Source organism: Phaenicophaeus curvirostris, chromosome 7, assembly GCF_032191515.1.
Source record: "Phaenicophaeus curvirostris isolate KB17595 chromosome 7, BPBGC_Pcur_1.0, whole genome shotgun sequence".
In the NCBI taxonomy this organism is placed as follows: Eukaryota; Metazoa; Chordata; class Aves; order Cuculiformes; family Cuculidae; genus Phaenicophaeus; species Phaenicophaeus curvirostris.
In genome coordinates, this window is record NC_091398.1 from 14954711 (window position 1) to 14971469 (window position 16759).

The window sequence follows — 16759 nt, forward strand, 5'->3', positions numbered from 1 at the left end:
TTAGTTTCATATAGATCTGATAACTTGTAACTAAGTTCACCACACATAGTGATCAAAGCTCCTCACATAAAACATTTCATACCTACCTTCAGCAGTTTAGCATCAATGTCACAAAGGGACAGTAAAGTACCTTAAGACACCTGGTTCCTGTTGCTGCATTGTTTGTTCATCTCACTGTCATTATTCTATACAGAGCGTTAGGAACTTCTCGATCATATGCTTTTTTTCCTTACAGCTTTGATTGCTATGGAGTAGATATTAGAGATAAACGAAAGCTTGGGGAAATAGTCCTTAAAGGCCAAACATAAAATGATGGAAGAAAAAACATGCCATCTAAGAAAAAAATTTCAGAAGTGTTAATATAAAATGCATTAGCAACATATGAAAGACTCCTCCAATTTTAAACATGTAAAACATGAAGATCAGGAAAATCTCAGTACTCTGAAATTCAGTTCTTTGATTCCTTATCAGTGATCTCTGTGCAGTCCCAGGAAGGCAAGCAATCATAACTTGAAAGCATCACTAATATGACCTAGGTCAAGATAAACCTAACAGTTTAAGCTTCGGACCTCAATCAACAAACGAGGACAAAAAAGACTTGCAAAAGAAGAGCAAGTCTTAACCTTCTCTAATGGAGGTTCTTCCAAGAAAATGATTAGCAACTTGACTGCGTGATCTACCATGGTGTATTTTATTATCCTCTTAGGAATTTACCTTAAAGATAAAACCACACTGGAAGAAGTATACTTTTTTAAAAAATGTACTACTTACTATAATTATTATAGCCTGATAAATAATCATTGTGGTTTAACCCATCAGGCAGCTGAACATCACACACCCATTCGCTCACTGCCCCTTCAGAGGGAAGGGAGAGCGAATCAGAAAAAGGTAAAACTCACGGGTAGAGATAAAGACAATTTAATAGGACATAAAATCCAGAGAAAATAATAACAATAATGATAAAAGAATATACAAACCAAGTGATGCACAATACAGTTGTTCATCACTCACTGATGGATGCCCAGCCAGTCTTTGAGCTGCCCTGGGCCAGCGGCCCCATTTTATTGTTCAGCACGATGCCACATGGTATGAACACCTCTCGGGTCAGTCGGGTTCAGCTGTCCTGGCTTCGTCCCCTCCCAGCTTCTTGCACACCCCCAGCCCACTCACTGGCAGAGGAGTACGGGAAGCTGAGAAATTCTTGACACTGCCTAAGCACCGCTTAGCAACAGCACACATATTGGTGTGTTATCAACATTACTCTCATCCTAAATTCAAAACGTAGTACTATACCAGCTACTAGGAAGAAAAATAACTGTATCCTATCTAAAAACAGGACAATCATATAAGAGTAGAACCTGAGTTCATCAAAAAGTTAGCTATTCTTTCATTTCAAAAAGCAAGGAAAACATTAAATTATTTTGTTTAGAGGAGGAGAGTAAAATGACAAACAAACCTATAGATTTAAAATGAGCTACTTTTAAACAGTAACAAAACACACACCATGTGAAAAAAACTATAGCCTTGCAAAGACAGGGGTGTAAGGCCATGTACTATTTTATGCTGTTCTAGAAAACCACATAATGCACATCTGCATACTTGGCTATTTTTTAATGCATTTTTATTTTAGTTTTTTCTATTGCTAGTCCTCAACTCAGTTTTCAAGATGCAACAGAAAAAGCATCCACAAACAAAACTTCACCAATTCTAAAAAATAATTTTTTAGGATTACCCTGTGCAATATATTGTTTGTAACTGGCATTTCTTGTCATTTTTTCTACCATAAGACAAATATATTTTAAACATATGTAAAGTAAAAGGTTAGTTTTTATCCCCCGAGACTCAGCTATAGATATCAAGCATTTCTTTACCAGACTTTTTTTTTTTTTTATCCTACAGTTTCTTCTGGCACAGGAAGTCAGAGTAAAATTGACCAAGGAGCCTTAACTGCACAACCTAGAGGCAACCTACAAGCACTAATTTTCTTCCTTCGGTTCTAGCATACTCTCCCAAAGTAGTAATAGCACAAGGCAACCCCTCAGAGCTTTGCATTTTTGTGCTGCAGTTGTTCTCTGGCTGCAAGGCTTGACCTAAGGTAAGAGCAGAGAACAGTCAAGTTCACAGTTGCACTTGTACTGCACAACCTGGTCTTCCTCCGCAAACCGACTTCCAATAGCCAGAACGGTGCATCCTCATTGCAAACTCAGGCTTTCAGCTACTGCACCTGCTGTTTCTGAGACAAGATGCTTCCTTTTCTGCTGCAGGACCTGCCCTTGGCACAGGCAAAGGCAAGCACACTCCAAAATCTTTTCTTAAAAGTCTCCTTTGCTCTTCACACCAATTCTTTCACACTCTTCCAAAATGGTTACAACAGATAAATTTCAGCGATCCTTCAGATTCAGACATTCCACGTTAATTCTCAAGCCTGAGTGACTTGCAGAATCTCTCATATTTTCAGATAATGCCGTAAATTTCTGAAAGCTGCAAACTCTTCAAACCCAAGGAAAATATCATCGACTTTTCTTCCTTCATGTAGCTATCTTTCAGTTATATGAACAGACAATTCTTCCACTAGAAAAGAAGACTGTGGTCACAAGCTAAACCCCAAAAGAAAAATAATGCAGACATTCAGAGACATGGATATACAATAAGAAGCATTATCCACTACTCAAGAGCAAAAGTGAACTTGAAGTGTCTGGTGTCCTCCTGTGGTCAGTAAGATTTGCCACACAAACCTAGCATTAAGATAGCCTTTAAACACTTCCCGACAAGTCCCTCCTTCAAAGTCAGCACGTTTTTAAAAAGAGTTGTTCTGATCTCTGCTTCTCACGCAACCAATGTAGCTACTGTTGCGAAATGATCAATAAACAGGAAGAGTCAGTCAATTCCTGCATCACTCACTCTCCTCCTCACAGTCAGCTATTCTTCCTCAGCTTTGACTTCTGGATTACCTGGCTTATTTCCTTACAGTGAAAGAAACTCTAAAAACAAGGACGCAACTAAATGTCTTAAGAGAGTCTGGTTTCAAAGAGGAAAAATCAGTCTACTAGTATTAGAACAGCAAGACAACAGCTCTAAGAGCTTCAACAGAATAAAAAAACCAAAACAAACAAATGGGTGCATGTGGAGCCAGCATTGAATGGATTCAGTTAAGGGCTTGGAGAATGTGGAAGCACTGCAAATACATTCTCATGCCAGAAAGTTCAGAATATTTTAACTTTATTTCTTTTTTTTTCAGCTAGACTACTTATTCCTGCATGTCACTCTAAAAAAAAAAAAAAAGGCATTCAGGAAGTTGTTATAATTTAATTTTTTTAAAATTCATTTTTGTTTGGCTAATTAGATGAACTTCAACTACATAGAAACAGCATTGTATCTTGACCCTCAAATGTCTAATTATGAAGATAAGATTTTTTTTTTTTTACTTAAATTGTTGAACTATTATTCCATCTGCCTTTGAAGAAAGGGAAGAAAACTGAAAGCCCTCAAGACTTAAGTCTTCAAATTATTGTAACTTAATTTTTATATTAATGCCATTTTTGCAGAATGATAACAGGATGAACAACAGAAAAGCATTAACACTGAAGAGAAGCAGGTTAAAACACGGTCAGCCTTCTGGGTCTTTCCAGAACATACAAACTTCTAAACTCCCAAAAAGATGAAGGCAAGTTCTCATATCCACACATGTTCTCAAAAGATATTTACTATATGACAAGTAAATGAAAAAACAGTGTCCTTGCAGCCTCTGTCATGCACTGGCCTCTCCAACCCACAAAGCAGGCACTAACCCATATGTACTTGGAACTTTCAGTAGAAATCTACTATACTTTGGCTACAAAGCAGCCTCCTCAGCTCAAGTATAGAGACAGTGCCCTTCCCAACCTTTTCAAGTCAGGCTAAGGCAGGCTTTCTGCTAGGCTCAATACTGCCTGTACCAGGAAGCTGGTACATAACTAGATCATGTGTGCACTTTACATGGTATTTTCCTCAAATGTGTTGACTGTATCTTAAATAAGAGTTGATGTCTCAAACCTGCACACAAGAATTCAGTTGCTTTTGGTTTGTATCTAAACTTTTAGGAGGGACTTGCTTTCACAAGAGTGAAAGGCCATCTCATTTGTACACCATTATAACAGGAACGTTCCAAAACATAAATCCCAAATAGTTCACAACTGCTGAAACAAACTGAAATTTCTATGAGCGTTTCAAAATTTCAAACAAGCTTCAACTTTCTGGAGAGAAGAGTCGTGGGAATTGGAAGAACAGAACCATCTGCCATCTAAGTAGGATAAGGGAAATTATTCCAAGGCATATTACAAACCACTATGTGAAGCATTTAAGAGCTCAGCTTACTTTATAGCATGACAGTCCACCAAATTATTTTTCACAATGCATATAACTCCCTTGGTAAACATTAACATGTGTGCTGAAGTACACTTAAGCATCAAGGAATATATACAAGTATTTGTTACATCAAGGAAAAACATTCAGAAGGAATAAGCATCTTCCACTGAGTTATCCTTAGACAAAGAGACATTAAGCAACTTGTCATCAGGACATTTGAATGTCCATTCAACCCACCATTTGTGACCAGATGCACTCAGAATGACCTCCTTCCTCCCATCCCTCTCATTGTTTAAGGAACAAACTCAAACAGCTTCAGTTGTCCCACCACCAATTAGCTACAGTTCTTAGTGTTCAGATAACAAAACACATTTTCAGGTCAGAGAAAGCTTTATGGTTATACTGCTGAAAACTAGCCAAAAGCCCAGTGAACTAGGTCCCAAATCTCCTGCCTACTGTGTTATTACTACTCTTATTTAGAATGCCAAAACACAAATCAGATAATACAGGGATCAATAGAAAATCAAATTAGAAAAGCACAAGTTTCAGATTTGCATATATCTTGCATAAAAAGGATTTTTACTCCAAAATCCCACGCTTGGCATTTAAATAGGCAATCTTATTCTAAAACTATCATGAATCTTATTAGTGTCACAGATCCACTGTCACAATTAATTCACTTTTTAAAGCCCGAGGAAGCTAATGGAAAAACTCTGGTGGTTACAGATATTCAGAGAAGTTCACAGTTCAATATTCAGATCCTACACTGAAAAAAATGAACGTTTGGAGTCCATCTGGTAAGAATCTTTATAACCATGTTCTTACTTTTAAAGTAGGTAGAGCTGAAATAAGTAACCCTTGTAACGTGTTCCGAGACAATATCTATTTTAAGAAAAACTACAGTATACAGCACTAAATATATAAAAGCTTACAAAATAGGAGGTTAATTTATGCATACAGGCACTGCATTATGGCTCTAAATCTGTAAAACTGGATTTTCATTAATAAGCTAAGTAACATTTGACCAGGTGTCTGTTCTTAAAGCTATGAACTTAGCTTGAAGCACATTGCTAGACCTGAAGTTTATTATAAGAATGTTCCCAGTAACCAAAAGCACGATAGTGTAATTGCACAGCCTGGAATGTAATACCACACTTTAAAAATGGTTATTTTAATGATTACACTAATGAGTTCTGAATTTCCAACCTATGTGCATACAGTTTCATAATTACACAGCTTGAAATCCTCATCAGCAAATCCAAAAGCTCCTGAAATCCAAATCATTTTATAATCTTGAATAATGCATGGCACCTCTGCAGCAACAAATTAAAACAAATTTCATAAAAATGCAAAGCCTCATAATCTGTATTCCAAAAGAAACTGCATTACTGAAAAAGTGTTGCTTAGTAAGTACTAATGATGGTGATTTTTTTCATCTTCCCTTTGATACTCAACAGTTCAGAACCCACTTCAAAAATAAACAGACTAATTCCTATCAAAATAGCCTTATGTACACACACACATATATACATGGTAGCCCCCAAAACACGCTACTACACAAAAGTGAAATCAGACATCTGTTTCCTAAACAAGTATTGGCTCAAAATGCCTTTTCTTCCTGAAATGCGTGAAAACATTTTTTAAAAAATAGGCTGCAGCTTGACTGCCCTGTATGCTATTTCATTGACAGCAAAACCAAACTCCATCTTAATTCAAAGGGATGCAAATCAAGCCCCCCTATCCCCAATGACACTGTGTGTGTGTTTTTAAAACTACAGGTGAAGCCTAGTTAAACTCAACACAAGTTTTTAGCAAGCCTTGGCACTTGCTTTTTGAACAAGTTAAAAAGCCCATGACTCAAGATGACAGGAAAAGCCATCATCACAGACAACGCAAAAGGACAGATATTTTGTTTTCATCTAGGATTTTCTTGTGCCTCTCATCTCTTCTCCGTATCTTAAGGTGCTGAAAAGGATAAAGTTAATCTTTAAAAGATGCCATTCCTAACACTTCCTTGGGAACACGTGACACATGGCTAATTATCAGACACCTAAAAAATGCTTACGCTGGGACTCCCTGACCGAACAGAAGTTAAGTGGAGGTTTTACTCACAGTAGTGTTGTTTTATCTTCCAGTCTTCACTGCTGAGAATTAGCTAAGAATATTTATGTAAAATACTGTCAGCAGTAACTCCTTCATATCCCAATAACTTTGATTACGGGAATTTACAAATGAAACTTATTACAAATTATTTATCTGAGGAAGAAACAGAATACTCTGAATCTAACAGATAAGAACACTCTGCCACGCCTTTGGAGACTGTAATCACTTCACTCAATAGAAGTTAAATAAATTTTCATTTTTACCAATTTAGGGTTTGAAAGAAGAATGAATTATTAAGTTATCCTTTTTGTTAATCAAATTTTAAGATTTCCACTCATCTGTACAATCTCATTATGGAAACCACAAAATACGAATGCAAAAGCAGAAGCAGTAAGGAAGAGTAACAGAGAAAAATATCTACATATATTCTGGTAGAGATATTAACCACAGCCTGAAAATTATACTTTAAAAAACCCCAAACATTAAAACCCGAAGAACAACAGCCCTTGCATACATTTCATTCGTTTCTGCAACTTCATTTTTCCCAACTTGAACATACCAGGCTTTTGATCTACTAATCCCCATTTTACCTCATTAGCACCAAGGAACTAAACACAAGAATTGGCTGCCTCCGGACAACAGTTCTCTCAAACCAGGCATTCAAGCTTACAGAAGTGTGACCAAAACTCTGCCAGAAACACTAAGTATCAAGAGCTTGCAGAGTGTCTGCTGAAGCCAGTTTAACAGCGAAAGCACACACGTTAAAACAATAACTTGGCCATGGTATTCATCAAATAAAAGTAATAAAACTTGATGTATCACCAAAGAAGCCTAGTCCAGAGCAACATTCACCATCTACAGATAAAAATGCTATAATTATTTTTTTTCTTTGATACATGCTTTCTTTGGTGCAGATTGTATGAATGACAGAACATCTGAGTTATAACAGACCAATCTGGACTATCCTGTGTCCATTGAACACCTGAAATGTTACCTCCACTTTAGAAGAAACTAACATCATTAATTTGCTTTTTTGCTCCCAGGCATCTCTCACATACTTATCCTTTCTAGTGAAAGTATTTTTAAAAGCAAGAAAAACCTCTCTGGGGGAAAAGTCGACTAATATGCAACAACTTGTAGAGCAGCCTACATGAGAAAAAGAAAAAAACACTGCAGCATGTACTTCTATAGTTACAGCTGAGAATTTTTACTTAAGACTTACATATTTGGCTTTGTTTTTTCCTAAAAAAATGTAACATATTGTTGCACAAACTGAAAAAGAAAAATCTCCATCCTGCCTTCCAATTATCAGAAAGTTACAACCCCTTAGGGAAAATACAAGAAAGCTCATTTACACAGAAGTCCAGAGCTCAAACCACGTTTCTCTAACTTTAGTATGCATTACTTGCATGGATCGCATATTTGAGAATCAAGCCATACAACAAGAATATCCATAAAGCATGACATTTTCAGGCTCTGCTGACACATTGGAAGGTAATTTAAACAAGCCAGCATCAAGGCCTCTGCTGCTGATTCACAGGGGAAGTTTATAAAACCACTATGCTGTGACTCTGTTAAAGCAAATTCCTCCGGAATTCCACAGCCTTCTGTTTATTCTTCAAAATATTGAGATACTCCTGCCCATTTCCCCTGTCATTTGATTCCAGTTTACCATTTTTCAGCCTGTGTAAGTCATTTTTCTTATCACCTCAGATAACCTTCAGCCACACCTTTTCTACTTACCTAAAGGTTACTTTAGATCTGATTTCCCTCTCCATTTCATGAGGAATTTGATGGTTGGAGGGAACAGAAACTCTTCAAAAGTAGAATCGCTTCAATATAACTTAATTTAAATTAACATTGCACCTTAGAGTGTCATCACTTTCACAGTGGTAAAAACCCTGAAGGCCTTCAGAGCCAAACCCAGGTCAGAAAATAACTTCTTTATAAGTGCTATACCCAGTCAGCACATCAATTCACTTATTTTGCTGTTTAATGTTTCATCAAATGCTTAGCTAAAAAAAGTATCTGAACTGCACGTAATTCACACCATTTACTTGATATCATCATTAGAAACACTTAAATGACAGTTAGAGTCTTTACAAATCTTGAAATAATGTCACTGTTTCAGCATTTCACTGATGTCACTTCGTGTTCTTCAACAGCTTCTGCTGCTGTTAAAAAAACACAACTCACCTATATTTAACAAAGGAGTAGAGAGTAAAAACTCTTTCTAAGATCATTTTGGCACCCTGCTGTTTCAGTATCAGTGCAATCACATACCCTTTTTTCCTCCCACTGTTGTAAAAAAAAATAAAACGGCAACTAAACGAACTGCAACATAAAACCCACAGAACACCCCCACCACACACTTAGAACATCAGTGGAACTGCTAACATGCAAGTCTCTGGAGAGGTTAAACACACACCACCTTCTAGGATGACAAGCAAAATCTTTTGCCAGCAGCACTGGTCAGGAAATGGTACCTTTGGATGTTTAACAGCTTTGTTGGCCAAACTGCAGATACTGCAAGAGCAGCCTTACAAAAACAAACACACACACACACCTTCCAGCACCCTGACAGCAAACCATCACACCCTACTTGAGAGGGGCTCTGCTGGTAACAGCGTAACAGCAAACATGTTTTGCTTGCATTTAATCCTGTCAAAACACAAACATATGTTAGATAGGTTAGACAGAGACTGTATTTTCCCTGTAGATTTTTATAGGTATTCAGAGAGCAGAATTGTTCTGATCTAGGAAGTTATTAACACTTTAATTTTTTCCTATAAACTAAGCAAGTTTTAACTTATTAACACGGGGCTTCATTATGTCTTTAGTCTCCTCAGGTGTTTGTTGAACATTTGAAATCAGGACTTCATATACAATCAGAGGGAAACCTGGACAAGTGCATTAAGTTCATGCATTTAAGACAGATGCCAAGCACGGGCTCCCATGCATACAATGATATAAAGGGAAATGTTTTATACCTATCTTCTGCATAGCAGAAAAATTTCCTTTCAGCATTTTCTTCCTCAAGGAAAAAGGTAACTTCTAGCAATAAAAGATCTGTTAAGATCAGGATTCCAGTTGTAGTTTCAACACTTTAAAATGTGGACAATTTTCATAGCATGTTTTTATCCAAATTACAAAATTTGGGTTCCTTTATTACTTAGATCCATCATTCAGAGTAATCACAGAAACCAATTCCCTGGATAACTCCATGAAAACAAACTATTTTAAAACTATTCAACACCAGCTCTGAAACCCAGTTCGGGCCACCGATTATTGCTGAGGTGGCAGCAGCAAAGGGGGCTCTCATAATAAAAAAATTCCAAAATTTTCACGTAACACATGTTGCCAAGCTCATAATACTAACATAGAACTAGTTTATATGCAAATAGAGCAAGCCACCCACTCCAACACACAACTGTGCAGTTGACAGCAATTAATATCATCTACTGCACTATCTGCTGATTTGTGATTAATTTTGAGTACAAGAGGAAACCATGACATTGACATAAGTAGACCTCAAAACCATTGCCACCTCCAATAACGTGCATTATGCATCCCAGTGCCATCATTTCACAGTGTTGGAAACTGACCATTTATTGCATCTTTTTGTTCCCTCTCCATTATTTACTGACCCACAGCAACACTTGCTGCTTACCTCATGTTCAGTTGTGCCTCCTTAGCAGTCTGTTGTTAAGGACTGTCAAAAGCTTTTGAAGTTCCAGATAAATTATATCTGATAGCCCTCTCTCATTCACTGTTTTGTTGTCACAGTGAAAGAATTTCAATAGATTAGCAAGCACATTTTCCTTTGAAGAAACTGTGCTAATTTACTGCTATCAAAGTACAATCTAGAGCAGATTAACCCTTAAAAAAACATCAGCTATTCTCCTCTGCCACTAGAGAAGAGCTTGATGGTCAGCAATGCCAAACACACCTTTGGTTAAAGCACTGATGTTACGTTCAACATTTATTTTTATATAGAGTGACTGGTTTCATGGGAGACTATTACTGGCTCAGATGCATAGGAAAGATGACAAGGACAAGGGAGCAACAAAGCTGTAGCCTAGTCATTTATCACACATACAGATAAGCATAACCAAAGAGAATCATAGCACAGATAAATATACCACAAATCTTTCATCTATTTAGGGACTTAATTACATATCAGATCAATTTGATCTCAGTATCTCCTCTCCTTTTTGCAAAGCTTGAAGACCCCATAAGCCAAAATTCTTATTGTGGGATAGCACAGGCAAAGGCTCAAAGACTAACAAGACTGTAAGAAAACAATTAAAAATATTTGTAAGCTTGTTATAGGACTGTTTCTTTATTATCAGATCACACCAAGCACTCTAAGTAGATAGTATGGGTAGCTCCTTACACATTCTGTAAAGGGGCTACAGTCCAACCCCACACTCAAAAGAATTTTGACCTGCCAGCCCCCAGCTCCCTTACATGATTACATGATTCTCCCCTAGTTTAATCAAAAGACCTCATTTGTCACTGCAGCTGCTACTGTTCAGTAAGTCTTACTTATTGCTGTTTCAGCAATGCCTTCTGAATATGAGAAGATGGCAGTGATGCATCACATGCAACTGAGACACCAAAGGAACGGAAATCAGGAAGTTTGCCGTATTCCTAAACCACCGCACACCATTTCATGGAGTAAGATCCCCATTTTCCAGTGCTTTTCCCCCCTCCCAAGGCAGCCTCAGAACTAGGGAGACCCACCTAGCACTGCTATAACAGATGCTTAAACTTAGAGCTCTGCATGAACTAGAAGTTTTATTAGCAACACATACACAACCAGAGACATCCACCAATAAAGTACAGCAAACGCTTTGGCAACAACTTAAAAACTGAACGGTAATTCAAATATTCGGCAAACTACTGCTCATATGGGCCTAAGTGTTCCTGTATCAGCACTTCAAATAGATGATCCTGAGTGGACATGTTAATTTTTATTAACCGATGCCACTAGTAATGCATTTCCATTGGATGTTATCTCATTTTTATGATATCTTCTGCTTATGGTCTTATATAGCTGTGCCAATCCACAGCACCCTCTCCTTAGTCTCCAAATGCTACTGGAAAGAAGTCTTAGGGTGTTGGAAGTACACCTTCAGTAAATATGGACAAGCGAGAAATACAAGTTTGACAAAAAGAACATGTACCAAACAGAGCTCCATTGTTTTTAAGAATTCCCACATAAACCACCATAAAATGACACTGAAGCACACCCCAAACAGTTTACTAAGGTACTGAGAAAAGGCATCCCATTAATCATAAGCAAAACGTTGCACTTCTAAATAAGGTCATTGCGCAATCCACAGTACGCAAAGTACCATTTCTGTCTGCAATACACAAAATCATTTTTGAAGTCACCAAACACATGGCACTGTGAATAGACAAAGCTACTGGTCTGAAAGCACAGACACAACCCATATTTTTACTTTCAGTTTCAAGTCCCTAGATATACTTTTCCTCTGATTTAATGAAGAACAAAAATAAGAAAAAAGAAACCAGCATAGCATTATAAATTCTACTCCTCCTCTTCTATGTTGAAATAAGTGACCAATTAGTCTCCCAAAACTAAATTTTCCCAATAATTACAAAAACATTCAAAAGGGCTTCTTTGCAGCTACTACTTCTCTACCCAGAAAGGACATCTATCTTACTGGAATTTAAAGTTAGATTCATAGCTTTTAATATTACTAACTGGCCTACTTTAGACTTTCAGTAGCAAATCACAGGAACTCCTCCTGAAATTTAAGAGTTGAAGCAGCTGTTCTTGTCATCACAGGATTTGTGTTTATTTTGTCACACAGGTTCAGTCATGACACTTGAGTGATTTTCATAAACTTAATTCTAAGCAAAGGAGGAGATTTTAAAAGATATCTTAAGCAGCTTGTCTTGCAAAACTCACATTCCTTCACCACTCACTTTCATACAGCAATAAAAAGCAACACAGAACTGTTTGAAAAGGTTAAGTCCTAAATCAACCACTAGACTCCTCTGATTACCTTCATGCTTTGGTTATGCTTTTTTTTTCCTCCTTCCCTGTTCTACCCCAGAAACAGAACTATAGCACTTATGAGCAGATGTGTTAAACTTAGTAATATTTAACACTCATGTCACCTGCCAGATGTCCAAGAAATGAGAAAGTGGAATCAATTATTTGAAAAGACACAGCAAAATGAAGAATTAGTATTTTCATCCAAGTTCTACCTTATCTTTGTCTTCCACAACATCTGCCAGCACATCATCTGGGTCCAGGATTCCTCCATCTGTATACTCCAGGTGGTGAATATTTACCCAGGAAGCTGGATCCTGTAAGACAGACACAAGACTTCTTAACCTAACTTTGCATGGTTTTAACATCAACAGAAAAAAAATCAGCTTTGTCACCCAACTGCTTCCCACTCATTTTCCTCTCCAACGGTGAAGTAGAAGCTTGGAGCCACTACCTGACAGTGAAACAGACTGAAAGTAACAGACACATAACAAGACACCACCTATAAAGCACTGTTCAAAAGACCTTTAAAACATACACTTTGATTGCCTTTTCAGCCTTTACTTAAGTTAAATAGTGAATAAAAATGAGAACTTATTTCTTTTTGCACTAGTTTATAGCTGGAGTATATGGGTTATCATCAGCACACAGATGTAAACATATATATACGTATGAACATCTTGACAGTTTGGGAGAGAAGGGGTATATATGCGTACTTCTGCGTATATAAAACCGATCATTTCTTGCTCTGAAGAGGAAAGTCAGGCTACTGTAGGAAAAAAAAAACAACAAACAAACAAGCAATAAATAAATCCCTGTTTGTTTTCACAAATAAACACTTACAAATACCACTGCAACATTGTGTATCGTATTAACAGGAATCACGTTAGTTTTCCAAAGCTAATGCTTTCCTCATATTAACTACTTCACCTCAACTACTGGGGGCTTAGCCACGGTTCCAGTGACCCTGAAGCCAAAAGGCTCAGCACACTGCTCAACAACAAATTCTCCTTGACATGAAATACAAATCAGCGAGCAGACACACAATCTGTAACCACTCCTGCCAAACCTAGCAGCTACCTGCACAAACATAACTTCCAAGGGGGACAAGCCAAGTGGTAGTTGTGTTGGAACTGCCCTAGTTAACAATTGAACATTCATCCCATTAGGGCAGCTACTGTGGTTTAACAAGTACATGGCAGCTCATCAAGTCCTATCAACATGTTTGAGTCCTCTGTGGTATCAGCAGTGATAAATTTTGAATTGGCACATCTTCTACAGCACACTGAAGAAAGGAAACATGCTTAGTTAACCTTGTTTTGGTCCTCTATCAAGTATTAAGGAGACTGGCCAGACCATACTAAAATTAAGGGTCAAGAAACTGGCAGGCACACACACAGCTTTAGGAAGTTTTCAGAAATGGATAAAGAAAGAAGAACACTGCTGATGTACAATATGCAAGTCCTATGATTCCATTTACATTACATGTATCTCTCCAATCTCTTCTTTCTTGTTAAGTTTAATCAGATCACAGTTCTCAGAAGCAAAGTACAGCACAACTGACACACTAGCAAGTTACATACCTCTAGTCTGGACATTGCCCCATATAGCGAAGTCCTCAAGAACTAAGGGACATTCCAGTCCATATTTATTTATGGGCATTCTATAACTTTAGCCACCAAGTGATGCAGACAGTATGTAAGTCAGGATAATTCCATCATAGACACACATGTTGATCAGTCAGATTAGGCCTCTTTATTATTGTACCATCAATAGGCAGCAAACAAACCAGAAAGCCTCACACCACAACTCTCGCATCACCAGCAGGTCAGCCCACCACGCCACTATCAGCAATGCTGGTGAACTCTCAAAAGGATGTTTTTCCTATTTGACCCATCTACTTACACGGTTAAGTTTCAATTCTTCCATGGACACCTAGTGGTTTTGGCTGGGACAGAGTTAAGTTTTCTTCATAGTAACTTGTACAGCACTATGTCTTGGATTTGACTGAGCACTGTTGCTAACACAGGGATGTTTTTATTACTGCTGAGCAGCGCTTACACAGAGCCAAGGCCTCTCCTGCTTCTCACACCACCCCACCAGTGAGTGGGATGAGAGTGCACAATAAGTCAGGAGCAGACACAGCTGGGACAGCTGACCCCAAGTGACCCAAGGGATATTCCATACCAGAGGCCACTGTGCTCAGCATTTAAAGCTGCGGGGAGGCAGGGGAAGGCAGAGTTCTATGTGCAGCTTGTGTTTTACCCATTATTTATCTCAGCCCATGAGTTTTGTCACTCGTACCCTTAAGATTCTCCTCCCCGGGCCACTGGGTGAGGAATAAGCAAGCAGCTGTGTGGGTCTGACCTGCCTTAGGTTAACCCACAGCCCTTTCTAACCCTTTACACTCGTTTGAGGGTTAAGTATTTCTAAGGCACAGCACAGTTAAATGACAACCACCTAATCAGGCACATAAAAGTATCTCTATTTGTAGCATATCTATTTAATCTGTAGTTTACCTCTACAGTTATTTCATTTTGCATCAAAACCACCCATCTGGGAAACAGCAAATGTTTGTTCATTCTAAGTATCAGGTGTTCAAAATTACAAAACTTTAGTCAATCAACATGCTTTTGGCTCCGTGAAGTGATGAAGTGTAGACAACTATTGCAGCTCAAAACTCTATTTTAAAGTGCATGGTTTAAGTATTTTCACCATAACTACAAAATTCTAGGAAGAAAAGGCAGAGAAGAAACACACCTCTTTGCAAAAAGCAAAGCAAGCACGTTAACCTAGATCAAAATTTACCTACTGCAGAAACCTTGTGAAAGAGCGTCACTTGGCTCCACCAATAAACTTACAAAATAGGATTCTCTCAAACTGGAATGTGTCAGTAGATACAGATGTTCTTCCTGAACCTTTTAACAAATGCCATCACAAAAGGTTGTCACAGTTAGTAAATCAGACAGACCACTGCTGCTAACATTTTTGTCTGAACGCATTAAAATTTGTTATACCTATTATGCTATTTAAGTGTCCTGTAGACACAATAAAGCTGATGTGAAAAAAATAAACAGCCAATTGCAATATTTTGCTTTCCGTGATCACTTCTATTTCTGATTCAGTGACTGTACCAACCCAGATGTGTCATTGAAAAAGAAACACAGAAAAAAGGAGCGTAAAAGCTCTATTGTCCCATAGAACACAGCAAGTTGGCAGGAAACTCAAGACACCCAGACACCCTAAACCACTTAAGGAATTCCCAACCTTCCTTTACTTTGGGCCACAACAAATACAGTCATTTAAGGGTTTTGTTAGTGGCCATATCAGAAGAAAGTAGTCTCTAAATCAATCTGAAAGAACTGAAGATGCCATTCCTCACCAATCTTTTGAGGCATGTGGGACCAACATTAAGTTCTTTAAAATAAAGGAATGAAAACTCACACTGAAATACAAGAACTAAATCAGAACAGGATTCACATAGTTTTCTTAGCAAAAAATAGTTCTTAATAATTTAGGTACCACTCCCTCACAGTATGACTCAGGTACACATAGTGTGAAGCCACTACTATAACTTTTTGATCTCAAGGATGTTCCAATTAAAATAACCACCAGAGATTACAACAAGACTCAACATTCGCTGTTTCAGAAATACTAATGTGAAACTGTCTTTTATTAACTTAATCGGAACTTCATCCCTGTTAGTTAAAAAAGCAGCTACTAAGCACAGAGAGGGAGAGAGAAAGAGATGCTTTTTATGGATGAAACAAATGGTAACTACTGCTAGATAGCCTAGGTGCAAGAAATTCCCTCTGCACAGTCAGAAGTAACAACAATTCATCTGACCAGCAAAATCACAGGTATTCCAAAGAGATTTTAAAGTCGGAGAACGTTTTCTGTTGTTTGGACAAACTCCAAACACTGCCACGCACAGGATACAAAGTGTCTATACAGAAAATACCCAAAATCTATATAGCAATTTCTTCTGTGCATCTTTACTCCCACCAAGAGTTCAGACAGCTCCAGTAAACAACACACCAGTATTTTAGGTAGCTCACCATATAAACAAGCCATTAACTACCAGCAAATATAACAGTTTAGTACCTGAAGCCCCAAACAGCATTTCACCCACACAATGAGTACAGGACGGACAACAACAGCAGGAAAAACGAATGTGCATGCATGTGAATGCATACACAGAGTCAGGTTTTACTTAGAGCTCATAAGGAGTAGAATAAGTCTGAAAAATAACTGGTACATCCAAGACAGAATCATTACCAGAGA

The 16759-nt window shown here is 37.8% G+C and overlaps 1 protein-coding gene across 1 annotated transcript in view; it reads right to left on the reverse strand.

The window, feature by feature from the left end:
* The window catches only part of PARD3B (par-3 family cell polarity regulator beta), a 429894-nt gene that overhangs the window by 390967 nt on the left and 22168 nt on the right, over window positions 1-16759 (reverse strand). The window contains exon 2 of the mRNA XM_069860945.1: window positions 12691-12792. Coding sequence (XP_069717046.1) covers window positions 12691-12792 — 102 coding nt within the window. The remainder of the gene's footprint in view (window positions 1-12690; window positions 12793-16759) is intronic.